This window comes from Mercenaria mercenaria, chromosome 7, assembly GCF_021730395.1.
Source record: "Mercenaria mercenaria strain notata chromosome 7, MADL_Memer_1, whole genome shotgun sequence".
NCBI classification, from domain to species: domain Eukaryota; kingdom Metazoa; phylum Mollusca; class Bivalvia; order Venerida; family Veneridae; genus Mercenaria; species Mercenaria mercenaria.
In genome coordinates, this window is record NC_069367.1 from 9368216 (window position 1) to 9387643 (window position 19428).

A 19428-nucleotide genomic window follows, 5' to 3' on the forward strand; every position below is an offset into this window, starting at 1 on the left:
CTCTAGATAGCTGACATTTTGGTTCTTTACACTGTCATGTACATGGCGAAATAAGGATTTCAAACTGTCATGTACAACACACACATAGGGACGAGATATAGGCGATCATAGAAAACTAGCCAAAATACAACAAGTATTTGCAAAAGATTTTAATAAAGAATAATAAAGATGTATAACTAATAGAAATAAAGCTATAAACTTTATTCAACATTTAACTCTTTTTAAATAGGAAAAATAATTATGTATTGCTAATGGGGTAAACAACAGAAGCTGGTTCACCTGCTAAATACTATATTGTAATGAACTTGTCCATCTTTCAATTTGGACAGTACCATTCACTGTTGGTGCTTACCAAAAAGATACTAACTAAATGGCAAACAGTGCAGATCTTGATCAGACTGCATGGATGTGCAGGCTGATCATGATCTGCACTGGTCGCAAATGCAGAATCAGTCGTGTCCAGCATGATAACGGATAAAAGCAAAGTTATGATAAGCCCCTCTCAAAAGACATTGTAACATAAAAGATAGCCAATACATAAAATTACAAAATAATATCAAGATCATAAATTGTGGCAGCACTTGTAAGCCTTGACCAGAGAGACTGTTATTTTATTTTTTCTGTATTATTTTCCAAGTCAGTGTCTGCAGCCCCATCCCAATATAAACAGCTAACAACTGACTGCAGTTTTGTTGTGAAAATGTAGTACTTTCCTAACTTACGTTATCAATACACCTGATACCAAAGTAACAAATATTTTATCAAAGTCACCAGTTTTCTAGGATATATAGCTACCCAACACTTCTTTGTTTGCATATACCCCGGCAGCAGATAAACGCTTAACAGCCCCATAATCTTTAAAGTTTAATACTAACCCTTACCCTGCTATAATGAACTTGTCATCTTTCAATTTGGACAGTACCATTAACTGTTATAAGTGGTGCTTACCAAAAAAGATACTGACTGAACAGCAAAAAGTGCAGATCTTGATCAGACTGCACGGATGTGCAGGCTGATCACGAACTACACTGGTCACGAAGGCAGATTCAGTCCTGTCCAGCAGGATAAGGGTTAAGATGGGCAACAGAAAATGAGCCGCACCATGAGAAAACCAACATAGTGCATTTGTGACCAGCATGGATCCAGACCAGCCTGCCCATCCACACGGTCTGGTCAGGATCCATGCTGTTTGCTTACGGTTTCTCTAATTGCAATAGGCTTTGAAAGCGAACAGCATGGATCCTGATGCTGGTCGCAAATGCACTATGTTGGTTTTCTCATGGTGCGGCTCATTAATGTATGTGAGTCAGCTGTTCTATACTAAACTAAAATAAATATTAAAAAAATCTTGGAATAACAAATGCAACAAGGTTCTAAATGACTATTTTGTTCTGTTCTTTTTCTTCTGTTTACATACGGTAATGCATATAGATATATGTAAATAGAGGTAGATTCTAAACAGAAAACACATGAAACATATGTAAATTGTAAGCAATATACCTACTTTAACACTTCAACATAATACATACACACAAAATATCTTGAATATTAAGCTAATAATTGTGTAGAATTGAAACTAAGCACGCAATAACAGCACATAGCAACATAAATATTTTGATTACTGTAAATAAACACCTCAAGCTGTCTAATGCTGAAGCAAGATATTGCAAATTCATATCAAATGCCGAATTTGACTACAACCAGACTGGAATATATTTATTTTTACAGAGATCATGGAAGAGTATATTTTAAATTATTTTGAAATGCTAATAAATTCAATGGTAAACATAAATAAGAATATGTTTTCTTTAATCTTGTAAACTCATACACATTACCAAAGCTGCCATCGTAAAATATATATCGGCCATTCCATGAGAAAACCTGTATTAATGACATTAAAATATTTATTGCACAATAAATAGTTTAAAATATTTGGAAAATTGATGTTTTTCTTACGGTCATGCACAAACTAGAAACTAGTATATTGTACTTCAGTTATCAAATTCTATCACATTTTTCAAATAAATATTATTAGTGTTGTCATGGCAACAAAATTCTAAAGCACCCATGCACCATGAGAATATGTAAGTGTATAGAGAAAAGACCTGTGATGTAACAAAAATACACGGTTAAACTATTTCTCAGAAAAATCATTTCAAACTGTTTTTAAACATTCAAATGCTTGATGTTTAGTCAGTGATACACATACTTTGTTACACAAATGATGTGAAACATACACACCATGCACGACAAAGTCATACTGCTTTCAAGATGTTGTTAACCTCACGTTTCTAAATGCCTTTGGTGATTTATTTATAGCTTTGTAAGTGTTGTGATAGTGCAGTGTGTGTGATAGTGAAGATAATTTCTTCAAAATTAATTTTCACACTTGAAGGTTGAAGAACGTTTTTCATGAATATTTTGTTATCTCAATTTTGATTTTTGTCCCTAATACAGGTTTTATCATGGAACAGCCCAATTATTATCACAAGAACTCAAAAACAAAGTTGAAAAAAAAATACATATAGCACAATAGGGAAGACTGTCTATTTATACCAATCATTTTGAAACTAAAAATAAATCGGGTTTTACTCTTCCTTTTTTTCAAGTATATATGTATTGCTTTTTATTAATAGCACTTTTACTGCTTATCCAACTGAGACATTTAATGATAGAGATGTTGCTATGGCAACCAGAGAGTGGATATGGTGTTTCTAAAATTATCTCATAGTAACAAGTTCTTCGCTAGATGTTGGATGGATTGCCACCGTTTCGTCAAACTGTGCTTTTGTTGCTCCCATTTTGATAGCGACAGAAAATCCTTGTAACATTTCATCACAGCCTTGCCCCAACATGTGTAGCCCAATCACCTGAAAAATATCAAATGAGCCGCGCCATGAGAAAACCAACATAGTGGTTTTGCGATCAGCATGGATCCAGACCAGCCTGCGCATCCGCGCAGTCTTGTCAGGATCCATGCTGTTCGCTTTCAAAGCCTAATGCAATTAGAGAAACCATTAGCGAACAACATGGATCCAGACCAGACTGCGTGGATGCACAGGCTGGTCTGGATCCATGCTGGTCGCAGAGCCACTTTGTTGGTTTTCTCATGGCGTGTTTCAAATAAGTTCTAATAATTTCTAAACCACATATAAATCATCCTTAAACTTTATTCTAATGAAGACTATAAGGATCTTATATGAGTGTCTGTGTAAGACAGGGTTTTCCCAAAACTCTAGGGACAGCATGAAATGGAAAACCATTGGCGCTAGCAGGGATTTTTGTCCACGCTGTTCTGATGGTTGACAAATCATCTGCCTTACATAGGCAGTCTTGTTAGATCATTTTTCTTGCCTTCTGTTAAAATTATGGCAAAATTGTCCATGATACTGTAACTTAAAATTTGCTAATACACAAAAACATCATAACATGATGTCAAATCATGATGTCAGTATGTGCAAGGACAAAAAAACGTGGTCTTCTACGATATCCCTGCCTTTTCCCATAGGTATGCAAGAAAAACTGAGCCGCACCATGAGAAAACAAACATAGTGCGTTTGCGACCAGCATGGATCCAGATCAGCCTGCGCAACCATGCAGTCTGGTCAGGATCCATGCTGTTCTCTTTCAAAGCCTATTACAATTAGAGAAACCGTTAGCAAACAGCATAGATCCTGACCAGACTGCGCGGATGCACAGGCTGGTTTGGATCCATGCTGGTTGCATACGCATTATGTTGGTTTTCTCATGGCTCAGCCTAACTGTTCCAAACATCTACTTATGTTAGAAATCTTGCAGGAGTATGTACACTCTTACTTGATATGATCAATGTCTGATGTTTTTTTTGTTTTTTGTTTTTTTGGCGGGGCGGGGGGGGAGGGTTTGCAAGATTCAATCATTTTGGAGAATATCTGAAACATGTCCAAAGTCAATACTGTAGGTAGAGCATCAGAAAACATGTAAGAAAGATGAATTAAACCAAGACAAGCACATATTGTACAGACGTAACACATGGTGAAGATATATTAAACAGAGACATGTAAAATCTTGAGTTTTAGTTGCAAATGGAAGTAGCAGTAATTAAACAACCCAGCTATTCTTACAATGTCGACAGTAGCATATGCATCACAACAACAAAGACAGTATAACTGTTTGTTTTATGTCACAGTCAAACAAAAACAACATTTAATTTATTTGATATTATTCGACATATTTAACGAAAACTATCTAAACCTTTTCTTCTGGTTTCAGACACACTAACTTCATGCTGCATCTGACTTTGTTTTCTGTCATAGCATAGTACATAGGCACAAAAGTTGATCCATAAATCTTTATCTTGTCAGCTCCATACTTCTTTTCTGCCTCCTCTATAACATACAGTAATTACAGGTTATTAGCACTGTTAACATATACAGTTATTATAAGTTATTAGCTTTGTTTATGAACAGTAATTATAGGTTATTTGTCTGTAGGTTTTGTTTGTTTTGGGTTTAATGCCATTTTTCAACAGTGTTTCAGTTATGTAACGGCGGGCAGTTAACCTAACCACTGTTCCTGGATTCTGTACCAGTACAAACCTGTTATCCGCAAGTAATGGCCAACTTCCCCACATGAATCAGAGGTGGAGGAAGAATTATTTCAGACATGTTTTTTATCAAATACTGCCTGCCCGGGGATCAAACTCACGACCCGCGATCCATAGATCTGCGCGCTCCTCACTGAGCTAAGCAGACAGGCTTGTTTATAAGTTTTGACCATATTTATAGGATATACATTACCAGATTATCAAGATTACTTTCTTTGCTTAAAGTAATTAAACTTTTGTTTATAATAATTACAGCTTATTAGCTTTGTTAATTTGTAGTAATAATAGGTTATTAGCTTTGTTTAAATAAAAACTTGCACTATCAAGTGGCAATGATTGTCAATAGTAAAGTAAAAACTTGTCATGATAGCTGGCAATAACTGTCAATTGTTTAAGTTGAAACTTGCCATGTTGAGAGTGATTGCCCATTTGCCATGCTAGTTGGCAATGATTGTCAATTGTTAAGTCAAAACTTGCCATGACAGTTGACAAATGTTGCCGGTTGTTAAATAAAAACTGGCCATGATAGTTAGCAATGATTGTCTCTTGTAACAGAACTTGCAATGCCAGTTGCCAATAATTGTCAATAGTAAGATCAAAACTTGCTGCTAACAATGCTATGATAGCTTCCTGTAACTGTTTGTTTTAAAGTCTTTTGCTGTAATTGTAACATACAAGATTTTACCTTGTGTTAATCCGACAGTTCCTATAGGTGGATGAGAGAACACAACTGTAGGTATATTATCATAGTCTAGTTTCCAGTCTGATTTGTTATCAAACAGACGGTGTGCTAGTTTTCGACCTGCTGCTATGGCAACTGAAATAAAATGTAACATTTCATTATTTAGATGTAGATAAATAATATAATTAAGAAACAAATGGAATGTCCTACGAAATGAAACTTGGTATACATTAAATAAATAAAGGGGGGGGGGGGGGGTCCCAGTTAGGTGTCTGCGCAAAATGTTTTTTGATTTTATTTATATTTTTTGGTAATATACCTACATGTATTAAGTTTCATTAACAAGTGTTACTGTTATCAGTTTTGACTTACTTTTATAGATATTCACATTTAAAGTGGGTGGGGTAATCTGACATGTGACCGGCCAGGAACACAATTTCTGTTATTTTTAAAAAAATGGTTCAAAGTTTTTACCTGAAACTTTCATGATAAAATAATTAAGCAATGGACATTCACACAACATGTTGCATTTTAAATTGTACTGAATACTTTTTTCATCACAGAGCCACAAAGTGGTCTAATCAAATTTACTGATTTTCAATGGACGAACTTTACCAAAAAGCTAAAACATTTTTCATTAGTTGAGATATAAAGGTGTTATTTTCAGCAGATATTGTAAACTAAATAAACATAAAAATGACAGTATATCAGTACATTCTGATTAATATTGGAAGAGTGGTACACTCTCAAAGTGGGTAAAAGTGGGTGGGGTAAATAAATATTCGAAGCAACACTACAAAAATTGTGCATTGTTACGAAATGGCCTCAGATTGTCTATTACTATCTTAATTGTGCCCCCCATGAGTGGTGGGGGCATATAGGTTTGCTCTTGTCCGTGCGTCCATGCGTCCGTCCGTGTGTCCATCCGAAGTTCGTGACGCACCTAGCTCAAAAAGTATTTGATATAAATTGATGAAACCTTGCAAGAGTCTTTATCATGATATGAACTTGCGCACCTTCTATTTTTCGTCTGGGTCCGCGCCCTATTTCTAGAGTTATGGCCCCTGAAATAGTCAAAAATGCACATTTTCACCTTGTGACACGCCTAGCTCAAAAAGTATTTGATATAAATTGACGAGTGTTTATCATAATATGAACTTGCGCACCTACTATTTTTGATCTGGGTCTGCCCCTTTTTCCAGAGTTATGGCCCCTGAAATAGTAAAAAAATGCACATTTTTACCTAATTATGTGCCTTACTCAGAAGTATTCTCGGTGCCCTACTCAGAAGTATTTAAATGTAAATTCATGAAACCTTGCTTGAGTCTTTATCGTAATGTGACCTTTGCACACATGGCATCCTTCTTGAGAATTTTAGCATTCGTTACAGAGTTATGGCCCTTGAAATAGCCAAAATAGTGGATTTTTTTTGTGATGCTCATAGCTCAAAAAGTATATGGTATAGAATAATGAATCCTTTTAATATTTTTTGAGGCTATACCCCATTAAGACTGCAGACATTTGAATTATTTCCCCTTATTTGTGACAAATGTTCCAGTCGGGGGGGGGGGGGGGGGGGGGGGGGGGGCACACCCTCTGTCCTACAGACACATTCTAGTTTTATTAAATACAGATTTGGTTGATAAATTTTAACAAATTTTTTTTCTGTTTAATAAGACTTTATACATGTGTGCCATGGAAAAATCAATGCAGAAAATTTAATGTTAATTTAAACAATAGCTTTCCTCAAAATAAACTGCCTCAGGAAAAACCTTTTGTTAAATACTTTGAGCTTCCAGGGTTAATTTGGTTTGTCTACATGTCATGTTCAAGGTCCATGCTTTTTCCATGACACACATGTATAAAGTGGGATTTTTTTTGTTAAAATTTATCAATCAATGCTGTATTTAATAAAATTAAGATAGTAATAGACAATCTGAGTCCATTTTTAACAACTGCACAATTGTGTAGTGTTGGTGACCCTCTGAACAGTATTTCAGACATGGGTGGGCACCTCGGTAGAGCAACCAACCTTAAGCAAACCAGTTGGATGACTTACTCACATGGAAGATTTCTACACCATAAGCAAGGTTTCAAACCCACAGTGGTCAGGGTGAGTTGGGTTTTACGGCAAATCGACAAAAAATGGTCATATATCGCCGAGGCCACAGTGGTGAGGGGTAAGTAATTCAAACCTTTGACCTACGGACCTGGGTCTTGCGCGCGACACGTCGTCTTACTGTGCCACACATTCATGTGTAGTTATTTTAAAATCCATGCATGAATGACAAAGATATGGACCGGACATGCCCATCATTGCACTATCATGAAATATGACCTTTAACGTCTAAGTGTGACCTTGACTTTTGAGCTACGGACCTGGGTCTTGCGCGCGACACGTCGTCTTACTGTGGTACACATTCATGCCCAATAATTTTAAAATCCATGCATGAATGACAAAGACATGAACCGGACACGCCCATCAATGCACTATCATGAAATATGACCTTTAACGTCTAAGTGTGACCTTGACCTTTGAGCTACTGACCTGGGTCTTGCGCGCGACACGTCGTCTTACTGTGGTACAAATTCATGCCCAATAATTTTAAAATCCATGCATGAATGACAAAGATATGGACCGGACAAGCCCATCAATGCACTATCATGAAATATGACCTTTAACGTCTAAGTGTGACCTTGACCTTTGAGCTACAGACCTGGGTCTTGCGCGCGACACGTCGTCTTACTGTGCCACACATTTATGCGTAGTTACTTGAAAATCCATCCATGGATGACAAAGATATGGACTGGACACGCCCATCAGTGCACTATCATGAAAAATGACCTTTAACGTCTAAGTGTGACCTTGACCTTTGAGCTACGGACCTGGGTCTTGCGCGCGACACTTCGTCTTACTGTGGTACACATTCATGCCAAGTTATTTGTAAATCCATCCATGGATGACAAAGATATGGACCGGAAATGAAAATTGCGGACAGACCGACAGACGGTTCAAAAACTATATGCCTCCCTTTGGGGGCATAAAAATTTAAAACCTATGCAAACTGACAAACTATGTGCATCATAAGTGACAGGAACATGAGACTAGTCTACTTTTGAAAAAGAACTGCTTTATCTAACCTTTACGCTGCTAAATTTCTATAATGGACTGGTCCATCATTCAGTTTGGGCAGTACCATTTATTATTTGAAGGGGTGTTCACTGAAAATTTACTGACTGAATAGCGAACAGTGCAGACCATGATCAGACTGCACAGACCTGCAGGCTGATCTTGGTCTGCACTGGTCGCAAAGGCAGAATCACTTGCCACCAGCAGGCTAAAGGTTAATGGAAGTGGTAACTGATATGTAATATCTGGACAGATGTTTGGTAAAATCCATTCATCAATAACAAAAGTTACAGACCAGAGATAAAATTGGCAAGGACATTCCATAAAGGGAGATAATTCAGAAAGTAGGATGGGTAGATTGTGGTCAATGTACATTGCACTTCCTCTAAATGCCCACTATCATAGCGTGAAATTTGAATACCCTAGAGAGGTTCGTGAGTTATGCCCTGAACATGACCATTGAATAAAAGGGAGATAACTCAAAATAGAAGAAGGGTAGAGTTATGATTCTTGCATATAAGAACCTACATGCTGATCATTGGTCCCAAGTGTCCCAACGACAAACTTACAGACTGGAAAGGAAATCCGGATGGAAATTCAATAAAGGGAGATAAATCAAAATGATGGGTAGGTAGATTTATGGTTCATTGTCATGTTGTGCCAAATCTTTTTGAAATCCATCTATGAATGACTGGACATGAAATTGGGATGAACAAACGGACAGACACTTCAATTACTATATGCCACCCCAAATTGGGGGTGCACAAAAGAATATTTTTCCAGTATTTAACAGATGGGTAAGTGATATAATTAACACAAATGAAGCACTTACCAGGTGTCAGTAAAGCCCTGCCACATACATCTCCTAATGCATAATGGTTTGCCACTGATGTATTTTGAAATTTATCCACAACAATATTTCCCTTGGAGTCAGTTTCAATACCCTAAATAGATATATAGCATGTGAAAGTACAGTAGAACTCCGATTGCTGGAACATCGATGGCTCGAGCCCCATGGCTGACTTAAGCCTTTTACAATATAATTATTGTCTATGTTCGTAATATTGCTCGATTCACTGGATAATTTGTGCATTATGATCATCCACTTGCGACTTTGGGCAATCAGTGCTTAAACTGTTGCCGACTTACAGGAATTGTTACTTGACATAACATGCAGTTATTGAGTAACACTATAATACTATGTACTTTACACATACCATAAGGACACCTAAATAGCCTAGTGGTAGAGTGTCCGCTTTAAGTGCGGGAGGTCTGGGGTTCGATCCCTGGCCGGGTCATACCAAAGATGGTACTGGTATCTCCCTTGCTTGGTACTCAGCATTGAAAGGGTTGTACCAGGAGGTAAAATAAGCACAGGTAAGTATCTGTTACTGTACACCTAATAAGTTTGTCACACAAGAGCTTTGCAACTTGTGTTGTTTGTTGGATTATATGCAACATTTAATAAAGCTTACCTTTACCTTTGTTACACTGTGAAATCAATTCCTTTTCTGGGCATAAAATTTGGTAATTTTGATCTAGTATCTATTTTATGGGAATTTTAATTCCTTGATTTAAAAGGTAAAATAAACAAGACTTATTTTATAGGTTTGTTGGGATTAAATTGTTTCATGGACTGGTATAACCAAGAAATCCTCAAATAAGTAACTCCCCAGAAATATGAATGATGTCTAGTGATTTGAGGGGATTTTCCCAAACAACCTATGGTTTTCTGTAAGGGAAAATATAGCATTATGAAGTTCAACGCCAAAAAGAGGAAAATCCAATATATAAACTGAAGGCTTTTATAAACAAATTCACTGTGCATATTATACAATGTTTACTTTGAAATCCCAGGGGAAAATATGACCTTCTTTAGGGAAAATTACAATAATTTTAGGGGAAAATACAGTTACTTTTTCACTAGGGGAAACAGCCTTTATTCGGCTATAAAAATAGGGGAAAAAAGTCATTGATGACATGTACAGTATCTGAACCAGTTTTTTTTTTCAGTCAAACCGCACGATTAGATCTGACAAAAATTTATTCCTGTTGCTGAAGGCAAAATTACAAATGATGTAATATGGACTAAATGTGTCTGATTTTCTTCTGAAGGACTTGTACCTAATCCATATAAGTGGCACATTATCACTTATATAAGTTTGATTCTGAAACATTTAAACTTTAGACTCTTACCACTTTTTCCAGACCTATGGTGTTTGAATTTGGAACTCTTCCAATTGCCCATAACAAACAATCAACACCTTTTATCTGATCTCCTGTGTTAAGGTCAAGGGTCAAAGTTCCGTCTGCTTCCTTTGTTGCCTTGGTAACCTGTTGATATTCAAAATTGCACAGGGAAATATTCAGTACAGATATACCAATGTTTCACATGTCAAATTTAATATCTTTTAACTTTAGCCTGCTGGTGGCAAGTGATTTTGCCTTTGCGATAAGTGCAGATCAAGATCAGTCTGCACATCCGTTTTCAGGGAACACCTCTTTGAATAATAAATGGTACTGCCCCAAACTGAATGATGGACCAGTCCATTTTAGAAATTTAGAAGGGTAAAGGTTAACCATACATGAGTAAATGCTAACAACATGGTTTCTGTAATGTTCATAGAAGACTTTTGTTTGACAGCCATTTTTCAAATGTAACTCATATAAGTTATAGTGGTCAATAACCTAACTAGCATTATTAGATTCTGTTTTTACACTCATTTGTTCTCTGCAAGTAACTGGTAACTTCCTCCCATAAATCAGGGACATGCCAGTTAGAAGCACGAACTGATTTCTTTCCCCATGAATAAAGGAAATGCCAAGTTCTAAAAAGGTCCATAGCTCAAGAATAAATTAACAGACATGAAAATCCTGTGACTTGCTTATATCAACTTCATGCTGATGATGTATATCAAGAATCATTTCAACTGGATGGAAACTGTAGGAGTCTTGTCCACAATGTTCTGCAATTATTTTTATTCCTTAATACCAAAATATTGTCTACTTTAGGGCATTTCCAAACAAACAAAAAATGACTGAGACAAAATTTAGGCATGATAAAATATATAAACTGCTTACCTGTGTTCTACGACAGACTTTCATTCCAGATCTTTCCAATTCTGCAGTCAATTTTTCACTAATCATACTGTCAAATGTACGTAGTACATGATCATAACGTATACATATAGATGTATCCGACCCTAGAGCATTGAAAATACCTGCTAATTCTACAGCAATGTAACCAGCTCCAACAACAACAACTTTCCTGAAATAAAACATTATCAAACATTTCAAAACTAGAGCTGCTTTTGAGAAAAGTGCATGTCTCCCACAACTGCAATACCTAATCAGACTTTCAGTGCTTTGATTATCAAAAACTGTTTCAAGGGCCATAATTCCGAAGTGCCTGGGCCGATATGGCTAGTTATCGAACTTGGCTGAGGACTTATGGTCAAACACATTTTGTTCAAGTTTGGTGAAGATCGGATGAGAACTGTTCGACTGCGCGGACAAGATTTGTGACAGACAGACAGACAGGAGTAAATCAATATGTCTCCCACACCACTGTATGGTGGGAGACATAAATATAAATTGCGCGGACAAGATTTGTGACAGACGGACAGACACACAGACAGGAGTAAATCAATATGTCTCCCACACCACTGTATGGTGGGAGACATAAATATAAATATTTATTAAATAAGTAGCCAAATACTTCTACTTTTATTATATGATATATTAATTATTATAATTGTATTATGTTTTGTAAAATAGTGATATTAAATATGATTGAATTAAAAAAAATATGTGCACTGAATATCTCCGTATGTATTCCTCAACCTTTAGCCTGCTGTCAGACAACAATTGATTCTGCTTTTGCAACGAGTGCAGACCAAGATCAGCTCCGTGCAGGCTGATAATGGTCTGCAACTGTTCGCTATTCAGTCAGTTAATTTTCCTTTGAACGATAAATGGTACTGTCCAAATTGAACGATGGACCAGTCCATTTTAGAAATTTAGCAGGGTAAAAGTTAAGGTAGTAGACCCTTAATGACAATCAGCAATTTCCATGCAATTACCGGAACTAGCTTGTCGTCTGCTAATAGCAACCTCCTCTGCATCGGACATAGGTTGAAAACATATTACCTTGGACCTAAAGTCTTCAGTCAAATTGTTACAGAAAACTTGATTATACAGTGCCTAGGATTGATTTGGCAGATCGCAAGAGAAATGAAACAATGGCTCGAGTCAAACAGGCAGCCAATGTAGAATTCAAACCTTATCCAGGCTCAAAATGGTAGCTGACCAAAAAATGACAATAAACTCATGCGTAGACAAGCTGGCACCTGACTTTGCCAGGGGTAAAACTGGCAGTTGACGTAGACCTTACATTTCATCTAGGCTCAAACTAACGGCCTCTAGCCTAGTAGTCTTGTGCTCTCCATATTAAGCTAAACATGTCACAACTTATTTCTTGCCTACCTTAAAGTCTAATAAATCTGCAGAAATTTAAAATTTTAATTTTCAAGTAAACAGAAGATACAATATTTTTTATGCTTACTTAGGTAGGTCTTTAAGATCAAAGAAACCATCACTTGTTATGGCATGTTCTCCACCTGAAAAACACAATATCAATTACCTTAATAAAATGTCCACCTGCCTGACGCAGCCAATCAGCAAACTTAATTAATTCTCCCAGACTTTTTTTATCTAATTTAAACCTGTCTTAACAGCCACCTGCCTCAAGCAGTAGACTGTGTCACTCTCTTGGTTGGTTGCTTAACACAGGTTACACTGTACTTATTTAACCTAACCCGCCCCGCTGACCTCAGTAGGGAGAGCGCAGATCTACAGACCGCGAGGTCGCGAGTTCGATCCCCGGGCAAGGTGTATGTTTTCCGTGACAATTTAAAACCGTAACAGACATTGTGTCTGAAATCATTCGTTCTCCACCTCAGAATCATGTGGGGAAGTTGACTGTTTGTTCAAGGTGGCAGAGGATCCTACATGCTCCTCAGAACATTATCTCAGGTACGTGTTGGCAACTGAGAAGAACCAAGCAAGCTAACCAGATGGCTTCTTCACACATTAACCCGGGCAGAGCTGAAACCCACAGAAGTAAGATGCAAGTGATTCAAAGTTAGTGACCTGAACCTTTCACTGTGGACAACTGAAGATATTTACCTTAATCCCTGTATGTTATTTGTTAACTTATACTAATTTATTTTAGTTTGATTATAATGACACTCTCATGTTCGCTTCCTAGAAAATAGTACTGGTGACAGTGACACCCTGAGGTGTGATCATGATCCAAGTAGGGTTCAACACCGCCCCCCGCCCATAAAGTTGTGCAGCCAACACATAAACCACTAGACCCCGCCCCTTGTATGTTGTTGAGTTCCAATTAACTCCCTACCATGCACAGAAGGAAGAACAGGTCTCTAGACCAATGCTCACCCCCGCCCCCCCTCCCCCCACCCCCTTGTATGTTGTCAAGTTGTAATAAACACCCTACCAGGTACTAAAGGAAGAACTGGGGCCCGTATTCATAAAGAATCTTAGAATCACATCTAAGATATTTCTTATCTTAATTTTTTAGACTTAGTTAAGAGATATTCTTAAGTTCTTGTTCATAAAACGACTCATTCTTGCATACCTAGAAAAATCTTTAATAATTTTTTCTTAGTTTCATTTCTATGTCTATATTTAATAAGAAATTAGGAAAGCCTGTCACATGTTAAATTAAGCTTAATATTATAATAAGTCTATACAGTAAATATGCAATTCATGAAAAACTGTTAACTGCGGTCATTGGCGTCCATTCTATTTTTACTTTTCTAAGATAATTCTTAAAAGTTAAGATAAATGGCCACCTGTCTTAAATTTTAAGAGAAAAATCACCTACTTAAGATAATTTCTAAGCCAAATTTTGTTCTTAGTACAATTCTTAGGCAAAAGTGTTTCTAAGACACATTTTAAGCCAAAAATGAGAAAAACTTAGAAAATGTTAACTTCTAAGATATATTTCTATCTAAGATTCTTTATGAATACGGGCCCAGGTCTCCCTCCTGTAGCTATGAGGATATGATGACCACTGCCCCCACCCCCACTCCCCACCCCCTATCCCTTGAATGTTGTTGAGTTGTAATATACACCCTACCAGGTATAGAAGGAAGAACAGGTCTCCCTCCTGTAGCTATGAGGATATGTTTGGCTGACAGTTTTTCTCCATTCACTTCCACGCATCCATCTTCAGTAAATGTTGCATGCCCAATTATCTTCTCAACCTTTGACTGAAAGAAATAATGGTCTCAGATTTAACTACCCTGCAAATTAACAGATAATATATTTTAATATAGTTCTTCAGACATTTTGTCCGTACTCAGCAGTAATTTTCATGATAGTACGTAATTTACGTTATTGGCTATCTTAACATGACACAATTTGTTTTCCTATTATAAACAAAGATTGCTCAAAGTGGGAAGTTATTATGCCATAAAATCCCTTTCATTCAGATGTGCATTCAGATGCTCTTGTGATATAACTCCTTTGAACTCCAAACAATGACTTTATTCAGTGACAAAATCTATTTTTTAATTGGCAACAATAAATCTCAGTTGTCTAATGTTCCCTTATTTGCATACAATCACAAAACATTTTGGAATATATGATATAATTGTAACATTGTTCAAGAACAAGGATGATAATATTGAACTTTTATACCTTTTCTAGATTGCTTTCATAGATTCCATTCAGTCTTTTTATATAAGCATCTCTGGCATCTTTTACTTTCCTTTTAATTAAAAAAAATTACAGTAATTAGTAACCAGTTTGGTATTCTCCGTGAGCAATGAGTATGACATAAAATGTTCTACCATGCAACAATGGAAAGAATCTGTCTGCTTAGCCCTTTTCATGCTGGACCCGACTGATTCTGCCTTTGCGACCAGTGTAGATCATGACCTGCACTGTTCCCTATTCAGTCGGTATCGTTTTGGTAAGCACCCCTTTTAACAGTTAATGGTACTGTCCAAATTGAAAGATGGACTAGTTCATTATAAAAATTTAGCAGGATAAGGGTTAGAAACATGTACAGTTGAAACTCAATATCTCAAACTTGCTTACTTCAAAATTTCAGCTATCTCGAAGACATTTTCAAGTCCTGTCCCAGAAAACATGTGCACAAAATATAAATTTAAGTCAAAATCTCGAAGTAAAGCACTCTATTCCTTGGAATGTGAGATATGCCAAGTTTCAACAGTATATAAATTTAGTTATTGCATATACTTTCCTGCACTCTTTTACAGCAAATCTTATTAATAACTTCATTAGGAGTTCAATGAATGGTGTATAACCTATATGTACGCTAAAATACTGAATATCTTGAATTAATAATTTCAAGTGCAGGCTGTCTTGGTAAAGCAGGGCTTACTAGAAACTAGTTTATGAAATCACAGTCATACAAATTCATCTGAAGCTAGTCCATCAGTGAAGTACAAGTATTATGCTAGGAAAAAGCATAAAAATGCAAAATTTTCTTGGCAATGCAGATTCTATTTCAAAATCCTTACCCTTATCACGCTGGACACGACTGATTCTGCCTTTGATACTGTTGTACATAGATCATGATCAATCTGCACAATGTCATTCAAGCAGTCTGAATATGATCTGCACTGTTCACCATTCATTCTGTATCTTTTAGGCGAGCACCCCTTTTAACAGTTAATGGTTCTGTCCAAATTGAAAAATGGACAAGTTCATTATAGAAATTAAGCATCCTTACCCCCAGCTGAATCCTTTCAAATCAACATCAAACCCATATTCCTTGTGATTATGTATAAATTCTGCATGCATTGCTGTGTTAAACATTATCTTCTTTGGAACACATCCCACATTCACCTGAAGCAAATGAACATTAATTTTTCAGGATAGTACATTAATTAATTCTATCTCTATAAGACAACATAAGAATACATTACCATGTTCTTAGTACAGGCAATTTCAGTCAAAGAGTTGTATAAATGATTAAAATAGTTTGAAAAGTCATCAAATTTATGTTACAATGTTATAACTTACACATGTTCCTCCCCATCGTGCCTCCTCAATGACAGCAGCGTTCACACCAAACTCTGCGGCCCTCCTGGCACTAGCTAGGCCCCCGGAGCCTCCACCAATCACTAAATAATCGAAAGTTTTCACAATGGGCGCCATGGCTCGTAATAATTGTGAAATACGCATAGGTGACTTGCTAAAATTGATTTTAATCCGGTTTGTAAATTGTTTACAATTTCTGTTCTACTTTCTGACCTTTGACCGCACAGATAGAATTCGGATAAGTTTCAGAAGCCTGATTAAGTTACAATTATAGTTCCGTCAAAAAGTGTTTTAGGTCTGTATTAGGGATAATGTTGAAAAAAGTAGGACCTCATTATAACTCAAGCACTTTCTTTGAAACTGGCATGTACATGACGAGTATTGTGTTTGATAACTCGGTCCCTGCACGAGTCTGGGAAAAGCCCTAACTGCTACTAATGTTTGCACGTGTGCTTCATACTAGCTAATTTAATGTTCAACATGGGCTAAAAAACACTAAAATAAAACATGTTTTTGAATCCAGTTTTCTATATGGTCGCATAAATTGTAATAAAACTAGTGAAAAAAAGTAAATTGATAAAAATAAGCTGGAAAATTGTATTAAAAAGTCAGGAAACAGGAGATGAAATGACAATAGATGATAGAAACCGCATAAATTTTCGATAATATGTAAACAGTTCAATCTGGAACTCAAAATTGTAACATTATTTAGAACATCATTAGACTGTTATATCTTTTTAGTCATACGTACGCCTAGAATTGCACAAGCTGTTTATTGAAAACCGTGAACCCTTTCCTGACCTAATTATCTCCGGATACGCGGGAAACAACCCTATGTAACATATTTACGTTAAAATTGACTTGTTCAAGCAATATTGACAGACTTCCGACGCCTAGTCAACTATTCACAAAACAGCGTCAGTTTTATAGGTGAGCCTTGATAATGAAACTGTGTATGTCATTTATATCTAAAATGCGTGTTAGAAAATAAATGTTACTATTTTCAATAGACTATTTAGTATTGATGGTCAGTCTCAAATGGAATTTAACCTAGTAAAACTTGCTATCAAAATGTTTTGTGAACATGACGCCTGAGATCGTTTTACGGTGGCCTTCATGACATTGTTACACTTGGATGTTTCATTATGACCAGAAGGCATTGACCTCCAAGTATTACATTACGCTTACAAGTACTCTACCCGACTAGCTCTTTGCAGGCTACAAGTATACAAGTATACGACTGTTAAACTGTCGAAACACATTGTATCTTATCATTTCATTCTCGTATAAAACAAGGGATGCCTAATGGCAGCGCGCTCGACTATTTACATTTGTACTAGTTTGAAACCTATTTGAGTTTGCCCTCATGACACTTTGGTGAAGTTTGACAGTTATTTAGTCTTTGAGAACCTGTTCATATATAAAACTTTTGTGATGCAGGCGAGAATGCGGACGAAAATTTGACAACAAAAGTGCTACTATTTGAAAAAAAAGTCATAGTCGAGCTAAAATTGAAAGGTATCGAGACAAGCATAATGTACCGTTTGCTGCGACTTGGACCCAAATCTTGCTCTGGCACAGCCAGCAACGCTTATATATATTGTGGTAAGTCACTATGACTATGATAAAGACCAACTTATTCCACTTAGTTGCAAGTTGCAGGGCCATCGCCGGGCTTCGAAAAAGTGGTCCGGCCATGGGACCACGAGTGCCTAAGACACTTTCATAATATTGTTCAAGGATAACTATCCAACATTTGCCCAGTTTTAGCAGATTGCTATAAATATTGATGTATTTCAGTTTCTGAGTGTCAGCCAAGACATAGAAAACAACTATTTCTGTGAGTCTCATCACGCGATAGCATCTAATTTAATGCAACTGTTAAGCCCCGCTATGTTTTTTTTTTTTTTTTCATTTCTAAATAATCAGAAGGAAACAGCTGTAATGAAAACAATGACAACCAGTGCCGAGCCTGAATATTGTTTAGTTTGACCTGTAATGACAATGAGCAATCTCCGTAGACGCTTTCGGCATTCTCCGGTTTTATGAAGAAAAAAACTTGTCTGTTTTGGCCGAGGGATGCCGAAATCGCATACTGTGGATGCGTACGTAATTGCCGATTGTCATTACGAGTCCATCACCTTAAAACGCATCTAGGACGCCTCAGTAGCCTAATGGTAGAGCGCCCGCTTATAGAGTGCGGGAGGACGTGGGGAGATACCAAAGACTTAGATAATGGTACTGGTAGCTTCCTCGCTTGGCGCCCAGCATTAAGAGGATAGGACTGGTGTCAGTATAATGTGACTGGATAGGGTATCATGTCACATGTCTACGGACTGATATTCCAGTGAGGCAGCACTATAAAGTTGGGCATTGTGCTGACTGCTAACAGTAGACACCGTCGTTTATATGACTGAAAAAATGTTGAAAAAGACGTTAAACCCGAACACACACGCTCACACAGATTAGATACAAAGCCAACTCTCCGGCCAGCTTCACAGACGGCGGAAGGGCGAATCCATGTGCCTCTCCGTTGGTAGATTTAGTCATTTCGCATGGACGATCACACACAGCTGTAAGGGACAAGTGTTTTTAAAGCTAGTTTTCTCCAGATATTGGTCCCCCGACTCTGTTCTTTCTTTACATAATATTGCTATATTATGTAAAGGAAGAACAGAGTCGGGGGTAGTTGGGCAGCCCTTTAAATCCGGCGACCATATATTGTCGATAACCTAAAACTCAATCATTCGTTTTGCTCGGAAAATTTTGCATCGGTAGTAATTATAATTGCTGAAGTGGGGATACGGAGCACAGTGAAATGAAAAAGCTGTCAACTTTATCAGATTGCCTTTTCGTAAATTTACAAGTTTAAAAAGTAGATTGTGTCAAATATTCATCCTCGAACTATGTCAAATATACGTCAGATTGCACCAT

General features: G+C 36.9%; 1 protein-coding gene across 1 annotated transcript; it reads right to left on the minus strand.

Moving 5' to 3' along the window:
- Positions 1–1378: 1378 nt before the first annotated feature.
- Positions 1379–16723, minus strand: LOC123555034 (glutathione reductase, mitochondrial-like). The gene is made up of 11 exons (XM_045345560.2): positions 16477–16723; positions 16184–16299; positions 15124–15193; positions 14561–14693; positions 12962–13016; positions 11479–11665; positions 10594–10731; positions 9230–9341; positions 5271–5402; positions 4234–4367; positions 1379–2870 (listed from the first exon to the last, which is right to left on the minus strand). Exons 1-11 carry the CDS (start codon positions 16636–16638, stop codon positions 2721–2723), a joined length of 1389 nt encoding a protein of 462 aa, XP_045201495.2. The 5' UTR covers positions 16639–16723; the 3' UTR covers positions 1379–2720.
- Positions 16724–19428: the final 2705 nt, after the last annotated feature.